The following is a 19,189-nucleotide window of genomic DNA, read 5'->3' as shown; positions in this document are numbered from 1 at the left end:
GTAACAGGGCAGAGGTGGTGGAAACTGTTGGATGGAGGGTATGGGGACAGTAGGTTATTGTAGATGAGGCCAGGATAATTACAGGAATGGAAAATGTGTTGTAATGATAACTTCTACCTGCACACTTCAGAAAAGCTGTTGGTAGAGGGGAGGATACAGATGGAATGCGGATGGAGGGTATGGGGACAGTAGGTTATTGTAGATGAGGCCAGGATAATTACAGGAATGGAAAATGTGTTGTAATGATAACTTCTACCTGCACACTTCAGAAAAGCTGTTGGTAGAGGGGAGGGTACAGATGGAATGGGTTATGAAATAGTCACTGAATCAAGTGCGTATGTTCAGCTGCATGTTGTGTCACAGGGAGTTCCACTTGGCTCTTGGCCACAGTTTGGCAGTGGCCTTTCATTTTGGTGGACAGCTTGTTGGTAGTCATTCCAATATAGAAAGCTATGCAGTGATTGCAACAGAGCTGGTCTCTGACATGGTTGATTTAACTAGCAGCCTGATCTCTGATGGGATGAGATAAGCCTGTGACAGAATTGGAATAGGAAGTGCTGTGCGTGTGGATTCAGCAGGTCTCGCTCCTTCATCTTCTACACGAATATGAGTCCTGTTCCAAGCAGTTGAGAATGAGAGTGGCAAAGGGATGGACTAGAATGATGTGGAGGTTGAATGGGTAACCGAACACCACTTTAGGAAGAGTGAACAGGATCTTGGGTAAGATATGCCTCATTTCAGGGTATGATGATAAATAATCAAAGCACTGATGAAAGATTGGGTTCCACGGTTCTAGTCTGGGGTGGTGCTGGGTGACGAATGGGGTGCTTCTTTGTAACCAGTTCTTGTAGGTGCTGGGAGACTTGGGCATGTATGGGGATATGGCATGGGAAATCAGTTTGTGGAGTAGGTTTGGAGGACAGTTCCTGTTTTTGAATGCCTTTGTGACACCTTCAGTATGGCAAGGGAATTCTTGTCACTGCAGGTAGTTCTTGTCATTGCAGATACACTGTCCGGGTGGGTGGCCAGGCTCATACACAAATAGCAGTTGACCAGCATTTCCTGATGAAACGTTGTTGTGATGCCTCGTGTAAGGAGGGGAAATGCATACCATCACGTTTCTGACTTTGATAAAGGTCAGATTGTAGCCTATCACAATTGCAGTTTATTGTATCGCGACACTGCTGCTTGCGTTGGTCGAGATCCAATGACTGTTAGCAGAATATGGAATCAGTGGGTTCAGGAGGGTAATACGGAATGCCATGCTGGATCCCAATGGCTTCGTATCTCTAGCAGTCGAGATGACAGGCATCTTATCTGCGTGACTGTAATGGATCGTGCAGCCACGTCTCGATCCCTGAGTCAACAAACAACCATCTGCAAGAACAGTTTGATGACGTTTGCAGCAGCATGGACTATCAGCTCGAAGACCTTGGCTGCAGTTACCCTTGACACTGCATCACAGACAGGAGCGCCTGTGATGGTTACTCAATGACAAACCTGGGTGCATGAATGTCAAAACGTCATTTTTTTTTGATGAATCCAGGTTCTGTTTACAGCATCATGATGGTCGCATCCGTGTCTGGTAACATCACTTTGAACGTACATTGGAAGCGTGTATTCATTATCGCCATACTGGCGCATCACCTAGCGTGATGGTATGGAGTGCCATTGGTAAGATGTCTCGGTCACCTCTTGTTCACATTGATGGCACTTTGAACAGTGGACATTACATTTCAGATGTGTTACGACCCATGGCTACCCTTAATTTGATCCCTATGAAACCCTACATTTCAGCAGGATAATGCACGATCACAATTTGCAGGTCCTGTATGGGCCTTTCCGGATACAGAAAATGTTCAACTGCTGCCCTGGCCACCACATTCTCCAGATCAATTGAAAACGTCTGGTCAATGGTGGCCGAGCAACTTTTTCGTCACTGTACACCAGTCACTACTCTTGATGAAGTGTGGTATTGTGTTGAAGCTGCGTGGGCAGCTGTACCTGTACACACCATCCAAGCTCTGTTTGACTCAAGGTCCAGGCGTATCAAGGCCATTATTACGGCTAGAGGTTGTTGTTCAGGGCATTGATTCCTCAGGATCTATGCACCCAAATTGTATGAAAATGCAATCACGTGTCAGTTCCAGTATAATATATTTGTCCAATGAATACCCGTTTATCATCTGCATTTGTTCTTGGTGTAGCAATTTTAACAGCCAGTACTGTAGTATAAATGTTTTTATTGTTGAAAACTTCTGAGCTGTACTGCAATTGTGGCCACATGTCTCAATATTGGCTCAGTGTTTGTATCTGTGTCTGTCTTGTGCCTGAAGAAAATAAAAGAAAAAGTTTGAAGCAAATCGAGCTGAATTCTTGGACAAAATGAATCCGGACCTGCACCAAAAAGTGTAAAACTTCTATCTTTCTTTAACACTGCTAACTCTGTCACTAAATAACTTTTGGAAAGTTACAAAATCTCGCATACATTGTTGAAGGCATGGAACTTTAAATGTGACAGCACTAATCTTATACAGGAGGATAGGAGATTCACCAGAAGCATGAAGTGGTAACGCACTGTCTACTGAAAATTCACTTATCTTCAGCTGAAGAAAATAACATGGTATCTCCTGAGAAGGACAACAAATGGTATGAGATTTTAACGATGTGAACAAGTATGAAGTTATATTGATCATCCAATAAGTGTTGACAAGCGAGAAGAAATGCAATAAGTAGTTTGTAAAGTAGTAGAAAGTGGTGTAATAGAAATGGCAAAAGGTGATAGGGTAATGTTTGTGAATGTGAATTTAATACTCTGTCTGGTTCACAAAACAGTAAAAGAAGAGACAGGCGGGAAAATCAGGCAGGAACAGTGAGAGTTGGCAGTATAACTAATTTTTACATAAATCTTATAAGCTAAAGTCATAGGGAGATGTTGAATGATGAAACATGAGAGAAAAATGCCAACAGATCTCATACGCCATATCCAAACTTGCCTTAACTCTTCCAACCACCATCATGAACCTCCACATTAGACAGCTGCACCCTGGACTGTAGGATCTCTAGCATATCTTTCACTTGGGCTTGGCTACCTATCTTCATGATACAAATAATGAACATCCATACCACCTCTCCCAAAACAGTATTCTGCTGCACAACCAAAACTATCCCCAACTCCTTGTCACATGGATCATGTCCCTGAGGAAGATCAAGATGCAGGACATGAAGATATGTTAATTAATTAGTTAATTACATACAAGTTCTGTGGATCATAACTGTAATCTCTCACTATGATATGGGATGAATTACTGGTAGGGCAATTACAAGTACACTTTTTCAGTGGAAATTATGGCAACATGATGACCACACACACACACTATCATACTACATATTCAGACATTCTTGTATGAAATAGGTGTTGTCAAGCAAACATGATTTCAGTTTTGTGCTTGGAAATAATTTTATTATCCATTAAGTTCTTACAGCATTTAGTAGGTGGTCAAAGACTTCAATGGCTGAAAACCTCATTCCTTTCTGTGCCACACTAATGCTGAGTGATAGATGGTATGAGGATGGAACACTACCATCGAAATTAACACAAAGTAAAACAATTACCATACATAAGAAAGGAAATGCCAATCATTTGTAAATTATAGGGCCTTGGCTTGTAAGTCTGCTTTAAAAACTCTTCTCAGTATTATTAAGTAGCGACTAAAAGTTAAGATTTACATACATTTAGGAGAAGACTGATTTGGATTTAGGAAAGGCAAAGGAACCAGGGAATCTAGAATGGTACGGTACTGCAAATGGTCTTAAGAAGTCCAAACAGAGAACAGGACAGAAAGGGGATGGCAAGGTTCCAACAATAAAAGCTCATATTTGTGCACACATATTGTATACATCATTTAGTTTAATGGTACTCTTTCATACTTCCTAGTAGACGTGAACAGTATCTGTTTATTTATCTGCATTTAGAAGTGCTGTTTATTTTGTTTTAAGAATTTGTGTGTTTTTCACTCATTTGAGTAACAGTCAGTCAACATCAGTCAACACTGTGGAGTAATTTGTCCTACGGTAACTACAAGTGTTGCTTAATTTTCTTCATTTCTGTAATCTTTGGGATCTGTTTATATTTTTTCAATTAGTCTGTGACTGACTGGCCAGTAAACAGAAGAAACAAGTCAAAAACTCAAAATAGTGTAATATATCATGGTATTAAATTGTGCAACAGATTACCTCTAGAAATAAAAGATGTAAATGATCCCCCACGCCTTTAGTCAAAGTCCAAAAAAATATTTACTAGATAATAGCTATTACACTGCAGATGAATATTTGAAATAACTATAATGTTCATGAACATGTACTGCATAACAAATTTGACTTGACATGATTAGAAATATAGAACTAAGTATAGGAGCTGTATATGCTGTAAAGAATGTTTATTTTATAAGAAATATTGTACAAACATTTGAATACATCCATGAAATGTACATTGTTCTACTGATGAATAAATCAATCAGTCAATCAATCATGATTTCATACAAGGTGTGACCAAAAAGTAATGGGAATTTTTTTAATTTCTTGGGTTTTATACATCCAATTTTCAAATTCTTTTATCTTGTTGGTACACATGTTACTGGCATGTGTTTGCACTTCCAGCTGTTTTGAATATTTAGTTTGTTGTTGACAGACAAAATATTATAGTGTTTGCAAGTGCTCATTGAATTTTTACCTTTGAAGTAGATGGATCAAAAAATTTGCATCAATTTTTTCTTGAGAAGTGCAACTAAGTGCAGTATCAAATTTGTAATGTTGACTGTAGCTTTTTTGGATAAAATAATCCGAAGAAAAGACCAGAAATGTGGCAAAATCACTCTTGGAAACTGCATCACGATAATGCTCCCACTCATATCTTAATGACTGTTTATGATTTTTTGGCAAAAAAAACTTATGTTACCTCAGCAACCTTATTCAATGAACATGGCCCCCTGAAATCTCTTTCTATTCCCAAGGCTGAAGAGAACCATGAAAGGATTTTGTTTTGTCATCATTGATGAGATAAATGAAATTGCTGAAGGAGCTGAACATGATAATGAAAAATGAGTTCCAGAAGTGCTTTCAAGATTGGAAAAAGCACTGACACAACTGTACTATATCTAAAAAGGATTACTTTGAAGGGAGGAAAGGCAATGTTGATGAATAAATAAATATTCTTTAACAAAAACAAAAATTTTTGTATAATTTTATCACATCTCGTATGTTTCTCTTGAGCAAGGTAAAAGAGAGCAAAGTTCAATTTCAAGACATTCTCATGTGAAAGCTAGGGAGAGTTATTACAGTAAATTAAGAAGTGTGCTCGGCCCTATAACAACACACATTTATTGAAAACATCTTGAATTAAGGATGCTGACTTCAAGATTACTTTTTCAGTTACTGAGTAAAGAGTTTCATGAGGGAGAGTGCCTATGCCTTTTGATGCCTGGACTTCTTAGTGAGTAAAACAGTGTGTCCGAGCCTATTTATGGATCAGAACTTGCATTCCATACTATGGCTTCCAGCTGTACAAACACCTACACAATTTTCCAGATTAACATTGCTTCCTTCCATTAAAGAGCGTAGTGTTTCAAAGAGGTCTGTTGATTTTGTTCCAAGAGATATTTTGGTTCAGAGAAGATCTTCATGGAATTTTTTGTCATGTACAAAATATACATAAGACGTTACATGCACATCATTTTTGTTGTCTGTAGCTTCTTCCCAGTGACGTGCATAGTCACCATTACCTTTCACGTTTTCAAACAATTGATCATTAACTTTGTCAGCCATATTGAATATCTGATGATTAATAGTATTATCTAACAAAAGGCATACTTCCACTTGCGTGACAACTGACTCGTCTACCTGCTACATGATAGCCAACTCTGTAAGATAAATGAACAGCCTTTGTAGCTGTTTTTTCTTTTGTCTATCTAATTTCTCTTAACTTGTGGGAAAAGTATTCCCACATTTTGTTAACTGAACTACTGTGATTTGACTCCAGATGCCATTTCATTTCATAAGAGGCATTTTTTTTTCATGACAGTAAATTAAGAAGTATGCTCAGCCCTATATCAACACACACTTATTGAAAACATCTTGAATTAAGGATTGCTGACTTTAAATGAAGATTACTTCTGCAGTTACTGAATGAAGAACTTCATGAAGGGCAGTGACTTAGAAGCAAATGACACAAGGTGATCATTCTTTACTTCAAACAGCAGTGCTTATAAAACTGAAATTCAAGTAACTGTTGTCATACCTCTTGAATTCTTGTTTGTCCACATATTCTAAACTAAACAAAAAAAAGTGAAGTATCATAATTAATCTTCAAAATGTCTGTTACTGAATAAAAACTAGTACAATTCAAATGCCAACTACTACACTGCCATAATAATACGACTTACATGCTGCTGGCCCACTAGATATCACCACTAGTGCACATGTTTTTCCTTTATCAGTGGCATGGACTGCAGCAGTTACAACCAAATGGTTAAGATGGTGAGGGACAGAGAAGGACGACTGTATCCATAAGGCAATGCCTTTGGTATTTGATTATGGCACTGTTGTTTTCAAACTTTGATTCACTGTTGACAACAGACTTTTCTAATGGAGTAATGTACTGTACTGAGAGGCTCTTTTCCATTTGCTTAAAGAGTTGTCTACAAAATGTTCTAGAATGGACACCACATACTATCCTTATTACATCCTTATTACACAGGCACAGTAAGTCAACTTTTTGACATCTTCATCTCCAAAGCTGAAGAATATTTTTAACTGACTTCTAGTTCAGCATATTACCACAGTCATATCCTACTACAAGTAAAGCTAGAAACCTGTGAAAGAAGTCATGTCATATCTTAGGTAAGCTGTAATTTTTTATGTACATTTTTGTGAACATATTTACTTAGCAACTGTCCACCCAAATGAATGAACACTGCCAAACTGCAGCCAAGAGAAAGTTGGCTACCCAGTGCATGCTGTTGAGCACTATATGCTCAGCTTCAATAGCTGCTCCAAAACCCATGCCATCTGGATTCTTAAACCCGTACCCTCTTCCAAATACCATCTTCTCTTAATTACATAAATGAGAAATTGCTCTTACAACACATCCTTCGATCCCACAATTCTCCCATCCTCAGACTTCCAATCTCCAGTAGTGTCCATCTCACACACACCTCTACTTCTGTCCCCATGCCCCCCACTTCACATCTGCTCTTACTCTTCACAGTTTCCCTCTTTCTATGTCCTATCTCCCACTCCATCTGCCCTCCAATGCTCTACCAACTGACTCCTCTACTTCATTGTGTGCCACATGAAAATTCCCTTTCTTCAGCAGAGGGAGTTCACTAAGGTCATGCTACTATTCAGTTCCTTTGGTGCACCTCCTCCCAACCATCAGCCATCCTTCCCTCCCTATACCTGGCTCCCCTCATCTCTCACTCACTTTATCAGACACAACCCCCCACCCCAAATTGATCTGTAACACTAAGACAATGCAATATGACAGGATGATGTAGCTCTTTGTGTTTGTGTGTGTGTGTGTGTGTGTGTGTGTGTGTGTGTGTGTGTGTGTGAGAGAGAGAGAGAGAGAGAGAGAGAGAGAGAGAGAGAGAGAGAGAGAGATTTTATTATTATTATTGCAGTTCCTAGAAATGGGGTGAGAACCTACAAATAAGGTCCTAGATCTTGAAATCCATATCTAAGTGATAAGTAAAGATTGCAGAAATTGTGACTGGTAGCAGTTTTCTTAAATTAGGAGATAATTAATTTGACTATAATCATGGTAGATAAATTAAATCATTGTGGTTTTTACTAATTAATCTAAGAAAGTATTCTGTACCTCCTGGCTGAGAGTTGCCACATCCTGGTGCAGTGATGAAACTTGATTGTCAAGCCTCTCAACACTGGTTTTAGTTTGCTCAACTTCTCCTCTGAGCTCCAGGTTTAGTCCTTCCAGAGAACCTGATTTCTGGCTCAGGCTCCTGATGAGGGGTGGTCTTTGCCTGTCCCTGAGCACAGCCACTCTCGATCTCATAGTACGAGTTGTCACTCCAGCATATTCCTCCACTCTGGAGAACAAATATTTGACTATAGTTTCAGCTAAAAGCTGAGCCACAAATTTTTTAAAAACATTGTTGTAGTTATAAAACACTACAAATAAATCTAAAAAACACTTCAGACTATATTAAAGCTTATTTCAGTACTGAAGACTATTTATAAGAAGGCAAAGAAAATAAAGAGTGAGAAGATGAGTCATCACTACAAACACAATTGCAAACACACACAGACAGACAGACAGACACACAGAAATAGAGAGAGAGAGAGAGAGAGAGAGAGAGAGAGAGACTCATGACATACTTTAGAGCTACACCACTCACAACCAACACTTTCACCATGTCAAACTCCAAAGAGATATTCCTATCAACCACACATGACCATCACATCATAAAAGGTAAGGTATTTCAGATAATGACTTCATTCCAGAGATAATTTTTTCACTCAGCTATATAACTCATCAGCAGTGTAACATATATGCAAATTGTACATCTGATAATACAGCTCTTTGCCCAGAATGAGTCTCAGTCTGGGCAGTCATATTTCATGCTGACCATACATAATTAACAGGAGAGCATCTGTCAACTTTGCTACAATACCAATTGGAAGACAGCAAATCCTGAAGTTGTGAGGAGTTATACACTTTGTATAGTGAAGCACAATCTGAAAAAAAACTTCACACACTGTACACATGAAACTCATTTATTTCAATGGAGCACAGCCATTTCAGTCTTCTTGATCCTTATCAAGTACAGAATAAAGAATACTTACATTAAAAAACCACCAAGTGTGTTATATGCAGTCAAATTTCTGAAAAATTGTCATTGCCAAACAACTCATATCAGTCAAATGAGTGAAATGCTTGTGAAACTTGCGAGTGTGAAACAACAGTATTGAATAATATATGAGCTGACATGTGGAACAATTGGGTCTACTGCTGAATGTTTGTGCTGCTCTGGCACAATATTTCGGCCACGTAACTCTTTGCCTTCTTCAAATGCTACCTGAGACTGCTGTATTGGAGGATCCTGTTCAGTATTTATACCCAGAGGGCACTGAGTGCTCTCTCTGCTGTCCGCGCCCGCCTGGTGCTGCTTGTAATGTGTTGTCTCTTGCTTGTAATGTGTTGTCTCTTCCCTGATGCTACCTCGGACATCCGCACCTGACTTGGTTGCCATCTGTGGCAACTGTCTGAGGCCCGTCCTGTGTCGGGCATTCCATTTGTGGTCCGCGGCCACCTGGTGCTGCTCCTGAGATTTTGGCCCTTCCCTGGTGCTCCCAAGGATGTCCGCGCCTGGCTCGTCCACCATCTGTGGTTGTGGCAGCTGTCTGAGGCCTGTCTTGCGTTGGGCGCTCCATTCGCGGTCCACGCCCACCTGGCGCTGCTCCTAAGGTGTTGGCACTTCCCTGGTGCTCCGACAGTTGCCCGCGCTTGGTTCTCCCATCTGCGGTTGTGGCGGCTGTCAGAGGCCCGTCCTGTCTTGGGAGTTGTAGTTGCGGTCCGAACCCACCTAGCGCTGCTCCTGCGGTGTTACTATTTCTTGAGGAGTTTCTGGGTTCCTTTCATTGGGCCCTGATAAGCTCCAGAGCCAGACTCCATGCCGAGCTGAGCTGGTAACCGCTGTCTCAGTTTATTAGGTTGTCTGTGACCTTGACCTCGATGGCCTCTTTTATGACACTGTCCCAAAATTTTGGTGTTGTTGTAGTCCATTGAGTGACCGAGCTCCAGGCAGTGCTCCGCTAAGGCAGATTTGGTTGCCTGTCCGAGTCTGGTGTGCCTCTGGTGTTCTTTGCACCTGATGTCCACCATCCTGGTTGTCTGGCCAATGTATGATTTTCCACACTGTCACGGGATGTTGTAAATGCCTGGTTTACATAGTCCAAGGTTGTCCTTCGCACTCCCTAGCATTGTCCCAGGACGGGCCTCAGACAACTGCCACAGATGGCAACAAAGTCGGGCGCAGATGTCCGAGGGAGCACCGGGGAAGAGACAACACATTCCAAGCAGTGCCAGGCGAGTGCAGACAGCAGAGAGAGCACCCAGCACCCTCTGGGCATAAATACTGGGCAAGATCTTCCAATACGGCAGTCTCAGGTAGCACCTGAAGAAGGCAACGAGTTACGTGGCTGAAATATTGTGCCAGAGTGACATCAACATCTGGCAGTAGACCCGATTATTACACATGTCAAGATCTCAAGCCTGAAGAGTTACAATATATGAACTGTTTGCTTAGACAAATGCATGGTATCATGGAAGTGGGAGGCAGACAAGTAAACTTCAGGTCTGTTATTATTGCAATTGTTGGGTGGGTTACACATTGCTGAGCTGCAAGAGAACAACTTCAGAAAGGAATCTATGTACATTTCGAATCAATTGCAGGGCAAATATGTTTATCCTGAGAGATGTACACCTGTTGCACTAGTGACAGTGGCCCCCCATGACATGTAGATTCAGAAAATGACTCCTTTTTGGTCACAAAAGAGGGTCAGCAGAACATTCCTAGCATTTTGTGAAATTTCTTTGGTCTGAGTGATGAGAAATGACATAATTCCTTACTCACTCTCCTCATTTCTAGTCTGTGGTCCAAATTTTGTTCATGGTAGCAAATCTTGCATCATTTTGTTCAAAGTAGGACAAAAGTATCTCAAGCACGTCAGGATTGCTGTTTCAATCAAAAATACAACAGTCAGGCACACATCTTGCTGATGTTTTGTGAACTTGGAGCACGACATGCAGTAGGGTGCTGAGTCATGGACACTGTTTAAAGACTCTGCAGTATCACTACATGATTTTGCCTCATGATGGCTCCAATGAATATGGTGTTATATTAAGTCATGATGAAAAAAAGGCTGACTCAGACAAGGAGCAGCAACCAAAGATTTCACACCATTTGTTAACTTTCAACTCCACTTGTAGGCTTGCTGCTATTGACAAACATGAATCACTACATTAGACCTTCATATGTGATGAAGATGTTTCACATTACCAACATGCAGAAGCCAGACAACAGGACACTGTTTGTCCTTCATGGAAATTGTTAGTGGAACAGCCATCTTTACATTGTCCGTGTGCTGATGTTAGTGCATCTGCAGAATTCTGCCAGAAAGCAAACAGTAGGCACATCTTTACAAATATACATACCAACTTACAGACTAGCAGCATCATTTTTCACATTTTTCATATGTTTATTTTGTTTTTCTATTATTTTACTGCTCTTACACGGCAGCAGGAATTCAAAATATGCAAAACAAGTCAGCAACCCCACTCACAATTAAAACACAATTAACAGCAGACTACTGCCTTCATCTGACATGACTACAAAGAATGCCATAAGCAGAAAGAAATAAGACCAGTCTTACTGAAAAGTATTCATTTCCCTTGGAAAACATTCTGCCTTGATATCTTCATACCAGGACCAGTTTAATTCATGTCATCAATCACAGTTAAAATTTTTGGAATTATGTGCAATTCCAGAAAGCAGAAACATAATTATCTTTTATCAGAATATGCAGTGGTTAGAAATTGTAAAATATTATGTGTATTATGGCTATGAGAAGACCAATTTGTTTCTTTGTGCTGATAACTGTATGGCACAAAAGAAGAACAACATCATTACATAAAGAAACAACAATTTTTCCTGCCAGTCGGCCATACAAACTTTTGTTGACTGGCCCTTTGGCCTTACAAAATGAAAAACACCATATGACATGTAGTCCTTGGGCTGATATTGCCAGAATGATTGAAAGTAATTCCTCTGAATCACAGCTTAATGAATCTATTCCAGTAGGAAATGAAAGTGGCAGTCTATTTGCAGATGTATATGACTGGCAAGACATGTTTAATTCCTGTAGCTGGAAGATAATATCTCTGATCACAATCGTCAACCACTTTTTATGAAGGACGTAACAGGAAGAACAATGTGTCAACAAAAACTGAGTTGGGTAACTGTGTGTGTAAGGATACTTGAAGAAGACAATTCTCAGAAATTGAATCTGAGGCATGACTGAAGAAAGTCAAACAATATTTGTTTGGGGATACTGAAGAGTATAGCACTGCATGGAAGAGACATATGATCGCTTTTGCGCAGTGCCATACATCTCCTGGGGTGTAATGTATGTTTTATGGAATATGATGATTAATACCATGTTAATATGATGTTTTTGTAAGTATAATAGAGTTGACGTAGTAATAATTAGTAATGCAACTTTGAAAATACATGAAGAATTCCTTCTTAACACTACAGACATCTAGTTTTCACAACACTGAAGATGATTTTAAGTACTATTACATTAGACAACAAAAGAAAAATGTGAGTTTTCCAACTTACAGTAAGATTTCCAAGAGACAGTAATTTTCATGCCTTTGGATTTTGTTGTTGGAAGTTCATATACCAAGTTCAGTGAAGTGAAGATGGTAAGCCAGAACATGTGCCACTGTAGGGGAAAATTAAAGTGTTGAGACTACTGACTAAGAATTGCTTCGGCAGGAGTATCATGTCTCCAGGCACAGGTAGTGATGTGTAGCATCAGAATAAATGACATTCATAGTGAGTAGGTAACAACGTAAGTTCTTGCTGGCATTGTGGTGGAACTTTGCAGCATCAGACAAGTTTGTCCAATTGAAATTTGCTAGTATACAAAGAAGATGTTTGTGAACAACTAAATATCACTCACATAACTACATGTAAAGACAAAGTGACTAAAACATCAGTGAAGAAAGGAATGCCCTGGTCAATCCAACACTAATTAAAATGATGAAAATCCAACATAAACACAAAGGATGGAAATATTATTACAGCAACAATCCTATCAGACAGATAAGTGGTACCAGTATTCATTTGATGACCTGTCTCAGAATCTCAGTAACATGAATGAAAGTGAGAACACAATAATCCATGAATGTGTAAGGCTATATTCATTATGCCCCATTCTTACATAAATAATGTGCATGTAGTCATATTTTATTACATTAATTCTTTAAATTATGACTACTAATATTTCTGTCACAAGCACTTTATTGACTACCATCAGCAAGGGTAATATCAACCCACTTTTCCATATTCTTCGGCTTGTTAACGTCTGATTAGTTGACAACGTGCTGGAAAATGTCGCAGGCAGGAACAAGAAGAAGACTGTTAACAAGTGAGCTTTCAGCCAAAAGGCCTTCTTATTCATGCAAGCACAACTCTCACATGCATGACCATTACCTCAAGGTAATAGTCATATGTGAGTGTGTGTGTGTGTGTGTGTGTGTGTGTGTGTGTGTGTGTGTGTGTGTGTGTGTATGCTATCTACTTTAGAAGAAGGGCTTTTGACCAAAAGAAACACTTGTTAGCAGTCTTTTTGTTGTGTCTCTCTGTGACCCAATGTCTCTCTTATGTGGTCAGTAGCAATCTATCCCTTTCACAATATTGTCATTATTTTATCCTGAATTTTCCATTGTTTAGTGTTATCATACATTAGAAACCATAAAGTGTGCAATATTTTTTTCAAAAAATTCAGGCAATGCTACTTTTACATGGGGTGACTTTGTCCCATATGTTCAAATTTGTTCACAGTAAGCCAAAAATGCACTGAGGCCATATTGAACCAATAACAAAGGATCTTATACTTAATGTATTGTTACTCAAGTTTCCATGAATCATTTAATTTCAAAAATTGAGTTAAATAAGTAAAATTTAAAGAAATTAAATAAACAAGGGAAATACTAATTAGTTGATTTGTATGAGGTTATGTATTTCAAAAGGACAACACAATTTAAATGTTAACAAAATGATTGCACAGATCTATCAACTTCACAAAAAGAAAAGAGATTGCTTTAGAGACTTTTTGGGTTGCTTTATACTGCACAACATTCTCCCAGTAATAAATAGTTGAATCTGGTCTTTGAGGCACCTTTAACACTTTTACTCTTTTATCCATGGACTCAACAACAAAGCCAGTGACATTAAACTTAGAAATTTCTTCCTGGATACTTTTCCCAATTAAAATTGTCAGTAGCACAGTCTTTAGAGTTTACTTTCACACTAGAGCTCAATGAGCATTCCTCAAGCTCCCAAAAAATTTCACTTTCTTCATCTGATTCTTCCAGTGCCACATTATCAGGATCACCATCTTCTGAGCAGACTTGCAAATTAACTCTCTTATGTCTTTTCTTCCTGGGTTTGAACAATGAAGAAAACATGGGTGCCTCACCTGCAAGCAGTTCAAGCTGTTTCACCAAGATGATTTTTCCAGCTGGTACATCCTAACTTTCTCCTCTTTTTAGCATCAGTTGAGGAAATTAAATGGATGCTTATTTTTTCCCCAGCTTTTCTAAGAATGCTTCACCTACCATGTTGTTGTTGTTGTGGTCCTCAGTCCTGAGACTGGTTTGATGCAGCTCGCCGTGCTACTCTATCCTGTGCAAGCTTCTTCATCTCCTAGTACCTACTGCAACCTACATCCTTCTGTATCTGCTTATCAACATCATTTTTGTTCTCTGGCAAGCTTTCAAGAAGCTTTTGCCTGTTTAGTTGGACAATACCACACTTTTCAAGCTTAGAGATAAGGTTTCGATCCCTTTTAAGCCTCTCATCATTTCAGTTAGTGGCATGACAAACCCTTGTCAACCTGACAGGAAATAATTGTTGTTTACAAGAATCAGAAATTTTGAAAATAAGCACTGCTAGGTAACAAAATGAACATAACTTAAGCCTAAGGTTATTCAGGCCAAAGATACCTCAAAACAAGGGATGATGTTGTCCCAGTGTAAAATATAGTCTTTATTCCATACCAGAATGTTCTAATTTTACTATTAAATCTAAACATATGAAGCAATAACAAAAACACCTTACTAAGATTAAAATGACTGCTATAACAGAGGAACAGACATCACTATTCCCCATCAACTAACAGACCTATCACATAACAAGTGCTGTTGCAATAGAAGATCCATGAACTATGGAGACAGTGCACCAGCAACATTGCTAGTTCTGCCATCTACCATTTAAGTCAGGAAACAGAGTATTCATTGACACAGATGTAAGCTGCATGGCACATACTCCTTTTTTCCATCTGGGTCAATGTTATCTGAAAGGTTTCAACATTACTTTCAATTTACTCAGCTTATCAGAGACTGATGCAACAATGTCTTCTGCATATTTTTAGTATTTTTTGTGTGTGCACTCTTCATGGCTGTTGCTGGTCACAAAGTGTCTATTCCAGATACAAGTATGTGACATCTGTGACATTCTGTTACAACGAGCTGCCTTAATAAAGGAGCATACAATGAAAATTAATGTTCAGCTGTGATGAAGAAAAAACATTTTAAAAAGCACTTTGTAATTTAAATGCTGTATCATTGAGTCTGCATTCTGATTCCTTTGTACAGCACTTTCTTTTTGACAACAGGCTGCATTAATAAAAAGTGTTCATAAACTGGAGCTCAAAATATCTTGAAAATGAGCAACTACACAACTGAAGAGAACTGAGTTTGCATCTTACTATATGCTATAATGGGTAGGGGTTTGTCTTTCATCACAGAGTGACAGTAGATGAAATATGGTGCAAGCACAACGAATCCTCCAGCCTAGATGTAAAATATATCCCATTCTCATTCAAATGACCAGCATATATGTCTTTTGCAATAATTTAGTGAATGCACACTGATTGCAAATTTTTATTTCAAATAGAAAAATAAATGTAAAAGTGAAAAGATTGAAAAAATTCTGTCATATAAATTATCCCAATTAGAGAGTCACAAGGTGCTGTGTCATTTAACGTCACTCTTTAGCAGCTAAGGCAGCACCAACAGGAATCTGTCCTTTCATGGGATATAAAATCATAATGTCTTCAGATATTTAAACTGATATTTATGAAGCTGAATACCACCTCTTCTATCATACTACCTCAATTATTTCATTTTTGTATAGGATTTCCAAGCAGGAATGAGAAAACGTTAGACTGTTAAGTATCCAGAACCTTAACCACTATAAAATCACATTTGGTCTAAAATTTAGGAAATTTTATTTTCCTTTATACATCAATGTGTTTTTAATGGAATATTTGAAAAAGCTACCTATGTCTTACAGTGAGCATCTCATTCATTTATTGGTCACTTACAAGCTGTTTTCCATTTTCACTTTATATTGGTCTATTGTGCAACTGGCAACAAGTATTTCAATTTTCAAAAACAAATACATATTATTTCTGCAAAATGGTGCATTCCTAAACATCTGTAGCATTTTTGAAGTCATATTGGTGATTTCACTCAATAGAAGTTATCTATAATGACAGTGTAAATTCCTGGGTGAAATAATATCTAAAATAAAGAAAAGACCACCACTTAGATATGACTGACTGACAAGTGGCACGTAGAAATAATCAACAGATTACAATAGTTACATTACATATAGAGCTGTTGGTCTTCCTTTAGCAAAAATACCTACACAACCACACAGACAACCAAACACACATTCGAGACCACAGTGAACCTTGGCTACAAGACTGAAGGTCTGGGTGTCATTTGGTGTGGATCTGAATATGTGTACTATTGTTAAAGGATGAACAAGAGCTTGAAATCAAGTGTAAATATTGTATTTTGTTGAGCATGTGTGTGCACCTTCCATCAGTAGGCTATATGTGCATGGTTGTTTTTCCAATACTTACTTATATTATTTGAAGCAAAAACTAAAATCTTTTGTTCACTTGGTAGCAACCTCCTTGAATTACTTTTGAAACCAGTCATTGAGGGGAGGTGTATTTTCATAAAGACTAAGAGTGTAGTAGTAACATCTATTCCAAAAAGTGGAGAAAAGTAAGTGACCTCTAATAAAGACCAACTTCCTCCTCGTTTTCTCAAAAAAAAAAAAAAAAAATAAATAAAAAAAAAAAAATAACAGCAACTCATATTGGTTTCTGTAAAGACTTTTCTACTGAGAAAACAATACATAATCTCAGAAACTCACTTATGGTAGAACTAAACAAGGGAATTAACCCTGTTGGCATTTACTGTAATTTTGCCAAGGCCTTTGATTGTGTAGATATAAAATTTTACTAACCAACATTGGAATTGTGTTTAAGTCACTCCCATTGCATGGATGGAGTTGTACCTTAAGAACAGAGAATAGAGGATCAATTCACAAAGGATATAATAGGAATCAGTGTAAATTTGGAATGAGTGAATGTGGTGTCCTGCAAGTTTCAGTGATTGACTCACTCCTATGTTTGGTCTACATAAATGATTTAAGAGGGACACTGGAGGACTTTTCAAAAGCTTGGATGTTTTTTATACTACCAGTGTACTGATACAGTGCCCAAATACATCCACATCAGACATCATGAGGATTAGGCTTAAAACTGGTTCCCACCAAACAGCTTAATGCTTTATATTAAACAATGGAAACTCCAGATAGGGATAACAAGGGATAACAACAATGTAGAAAAAGACAGATTTCTACTTACGGTAAAGAAGACACATCAAGTTGCAGACAGGCACAATTAAAAGACACTTACATACAGCTTTCAGCCACAGACACACACAGGGAAGCACACCTCATGCCCAAATGACGAAAAAACTCCATTGGGATTGAATGCAATCTGGCGGAGTGTGCAGAGGGTAGAATGTCAACAGATGCAATGTCAGAAGATTGTAGGGCAACAAGGTGGGGAAAAAAAGGAGCAAAAAACGAGAGGATTAGGGAAGGATGGGCAGATGCATTGGCAGAGGGCTGCAAATAAACAGTGTAGGAGACAAGAATGAGGATAGGAGGGTGTGGAAACTGTTGGATGGTGGGTGTGCGGACAGTATGTTACCATAGGTCAAGGCTGGGATTATTATGGGAGCAGAGAATGTGTTGTCAGGATAACTCCCATCTGTGCAGTTCAGAAAGGGTGGCAGTGGAAGGAATGATGCAGATGGCTTGCGTAATGAAGCAGCCACTGAGATCAGGTTTATTGTGCTCAGCTGCATGTTGTGCCCCAGTGTGATTTGCATTGCTCTTGGCTACGAACATGCAGCTGAACACAACACACTTGATTTCAATGGTTGATTCACTACCCAAGCCATCTGGATCCTTCCTTCTACCACCAGCTTTTCTAAACTGCACAGATGGGAATTATCCTTACAACACATCCTCTGCTCCTGTAATAATCCCAACATCAACCTGTGGTAACTTACTGTCCGCACACCCTCCACCCAACAGTTTCTGCTCACCTCTATCCCTATTCTCATCTCCCACCCCATTTATTTGCAACCCTCTGCCAATGCATCTGCACATCTTTCCTCACTCCTCTCCTCTTTTGCTACTTTTTCCCCACCTCTGTACCTGAAAACCTCCTGACACTGAGCCTGTTGACATTTTAGTCCCTGCACACTCCATCATACTATTTGTCTCTCTCTCCTTGGCCATAAACCATCTCTTCCCCTTCCCTGCCCCATCCAGATTGCAACTTGCAACCCATGTGATGTTGCATTCCAGCCTGAGTGCTGGAGATGGTGGTCTTGTGTGTGCTTGGTTGTTTGTGTGAATAGTGTGTACCTCTCTTTTACTGAAGAAGGCTGTGTGGCCAAAAGCTATATGTAAATGTCTTTTAATTGTGCTTGTCTGCAACCTGATGTGCCTACTTTCTGGTAAGTAGCAATCTATCTTTTCCTACATTGTTTATAGTACTTTATATTATAAAGATTAATACTGTGAAATTCTAAACATGTGAAAATGACTTACAGGTACTAGAAGAGACCAATGGCATACACTGGAGAATCCATATGTGAATTTCTTAAACATCCAAATGGATAATGGAGTAAGATGACATCAGAGCATAGATAAATTAACCAACAAAACAGTTCTTTCTATTCTGCACAAAAAAATTCTCTCGCTATATTGACCTGGAGGTAGGATTGCTTGCACACTTTTCAACCTTTCACTTAGTATTGTCCTGAAGGTTAATCTACTGGGGCATTGTAGCTAAGGAAGATAATGTTTAGCGAGGAAGGTATTTTTTCTACAGGAGGGTGCAGTAAGAATATTGTGATGAATTGATAACTACCGTATTTACTCGAATCTAAGCCACACTTTTTTCCGGTTTTTGTAATCCAAAAACCATCTGCAGCTTAGAA

The 19,189-nt window shown here is 38.9% G+C and overlaps 1 protein-coding gene across 5 annotated transcripts in view; it reads right to left on the bottom strand.

Annotated features, from left to right (window-relative positions):
• The window catches only part of LOC126353886 (potassium voltage-gated channel subfamily H member 8), a 1,477,332-nt gene that overhangs the window by 27,871 nt on the left and 1,430,272 nt on the right, over positions 1–19,189 (bottom strand). For all 5 annotated transcript variants that reach the window (XM_050003094.1, XM_050003103.1, XM_050003121.1 and 2 more), the window contains one exon: positions 7,877–8,105. In XM_050003094.1, the coding sequence (XP_049859051.1) occupies positions 7,877–8,105 (229 nt within the window). The remainder of the gene's footprint in view (positions 1–7,876; positions 8,106–19,189) is intronic.

The sequence above is a fragment of the Schistocerca gregaria genome, chromosome 1 (genome assembly GCF_023897955.1).
Source record: "Schistocerca gregaria isolate iqSchGreg1 chromosome 1, iqSchGreg1.2, whole genome shotgun sequence".
Lineage (NCBI taxonomy): Eukaryota > Metazoa > Arthropoda > Insecta > Orthoptera > Acrididae > Schistocerca > Schistocerca gregaria.
The sequence above is the reverse complement of the archived record's forward strand: the minus strand, read 5'-3'. Positions and strand labels throughout refer to the sequence as shown.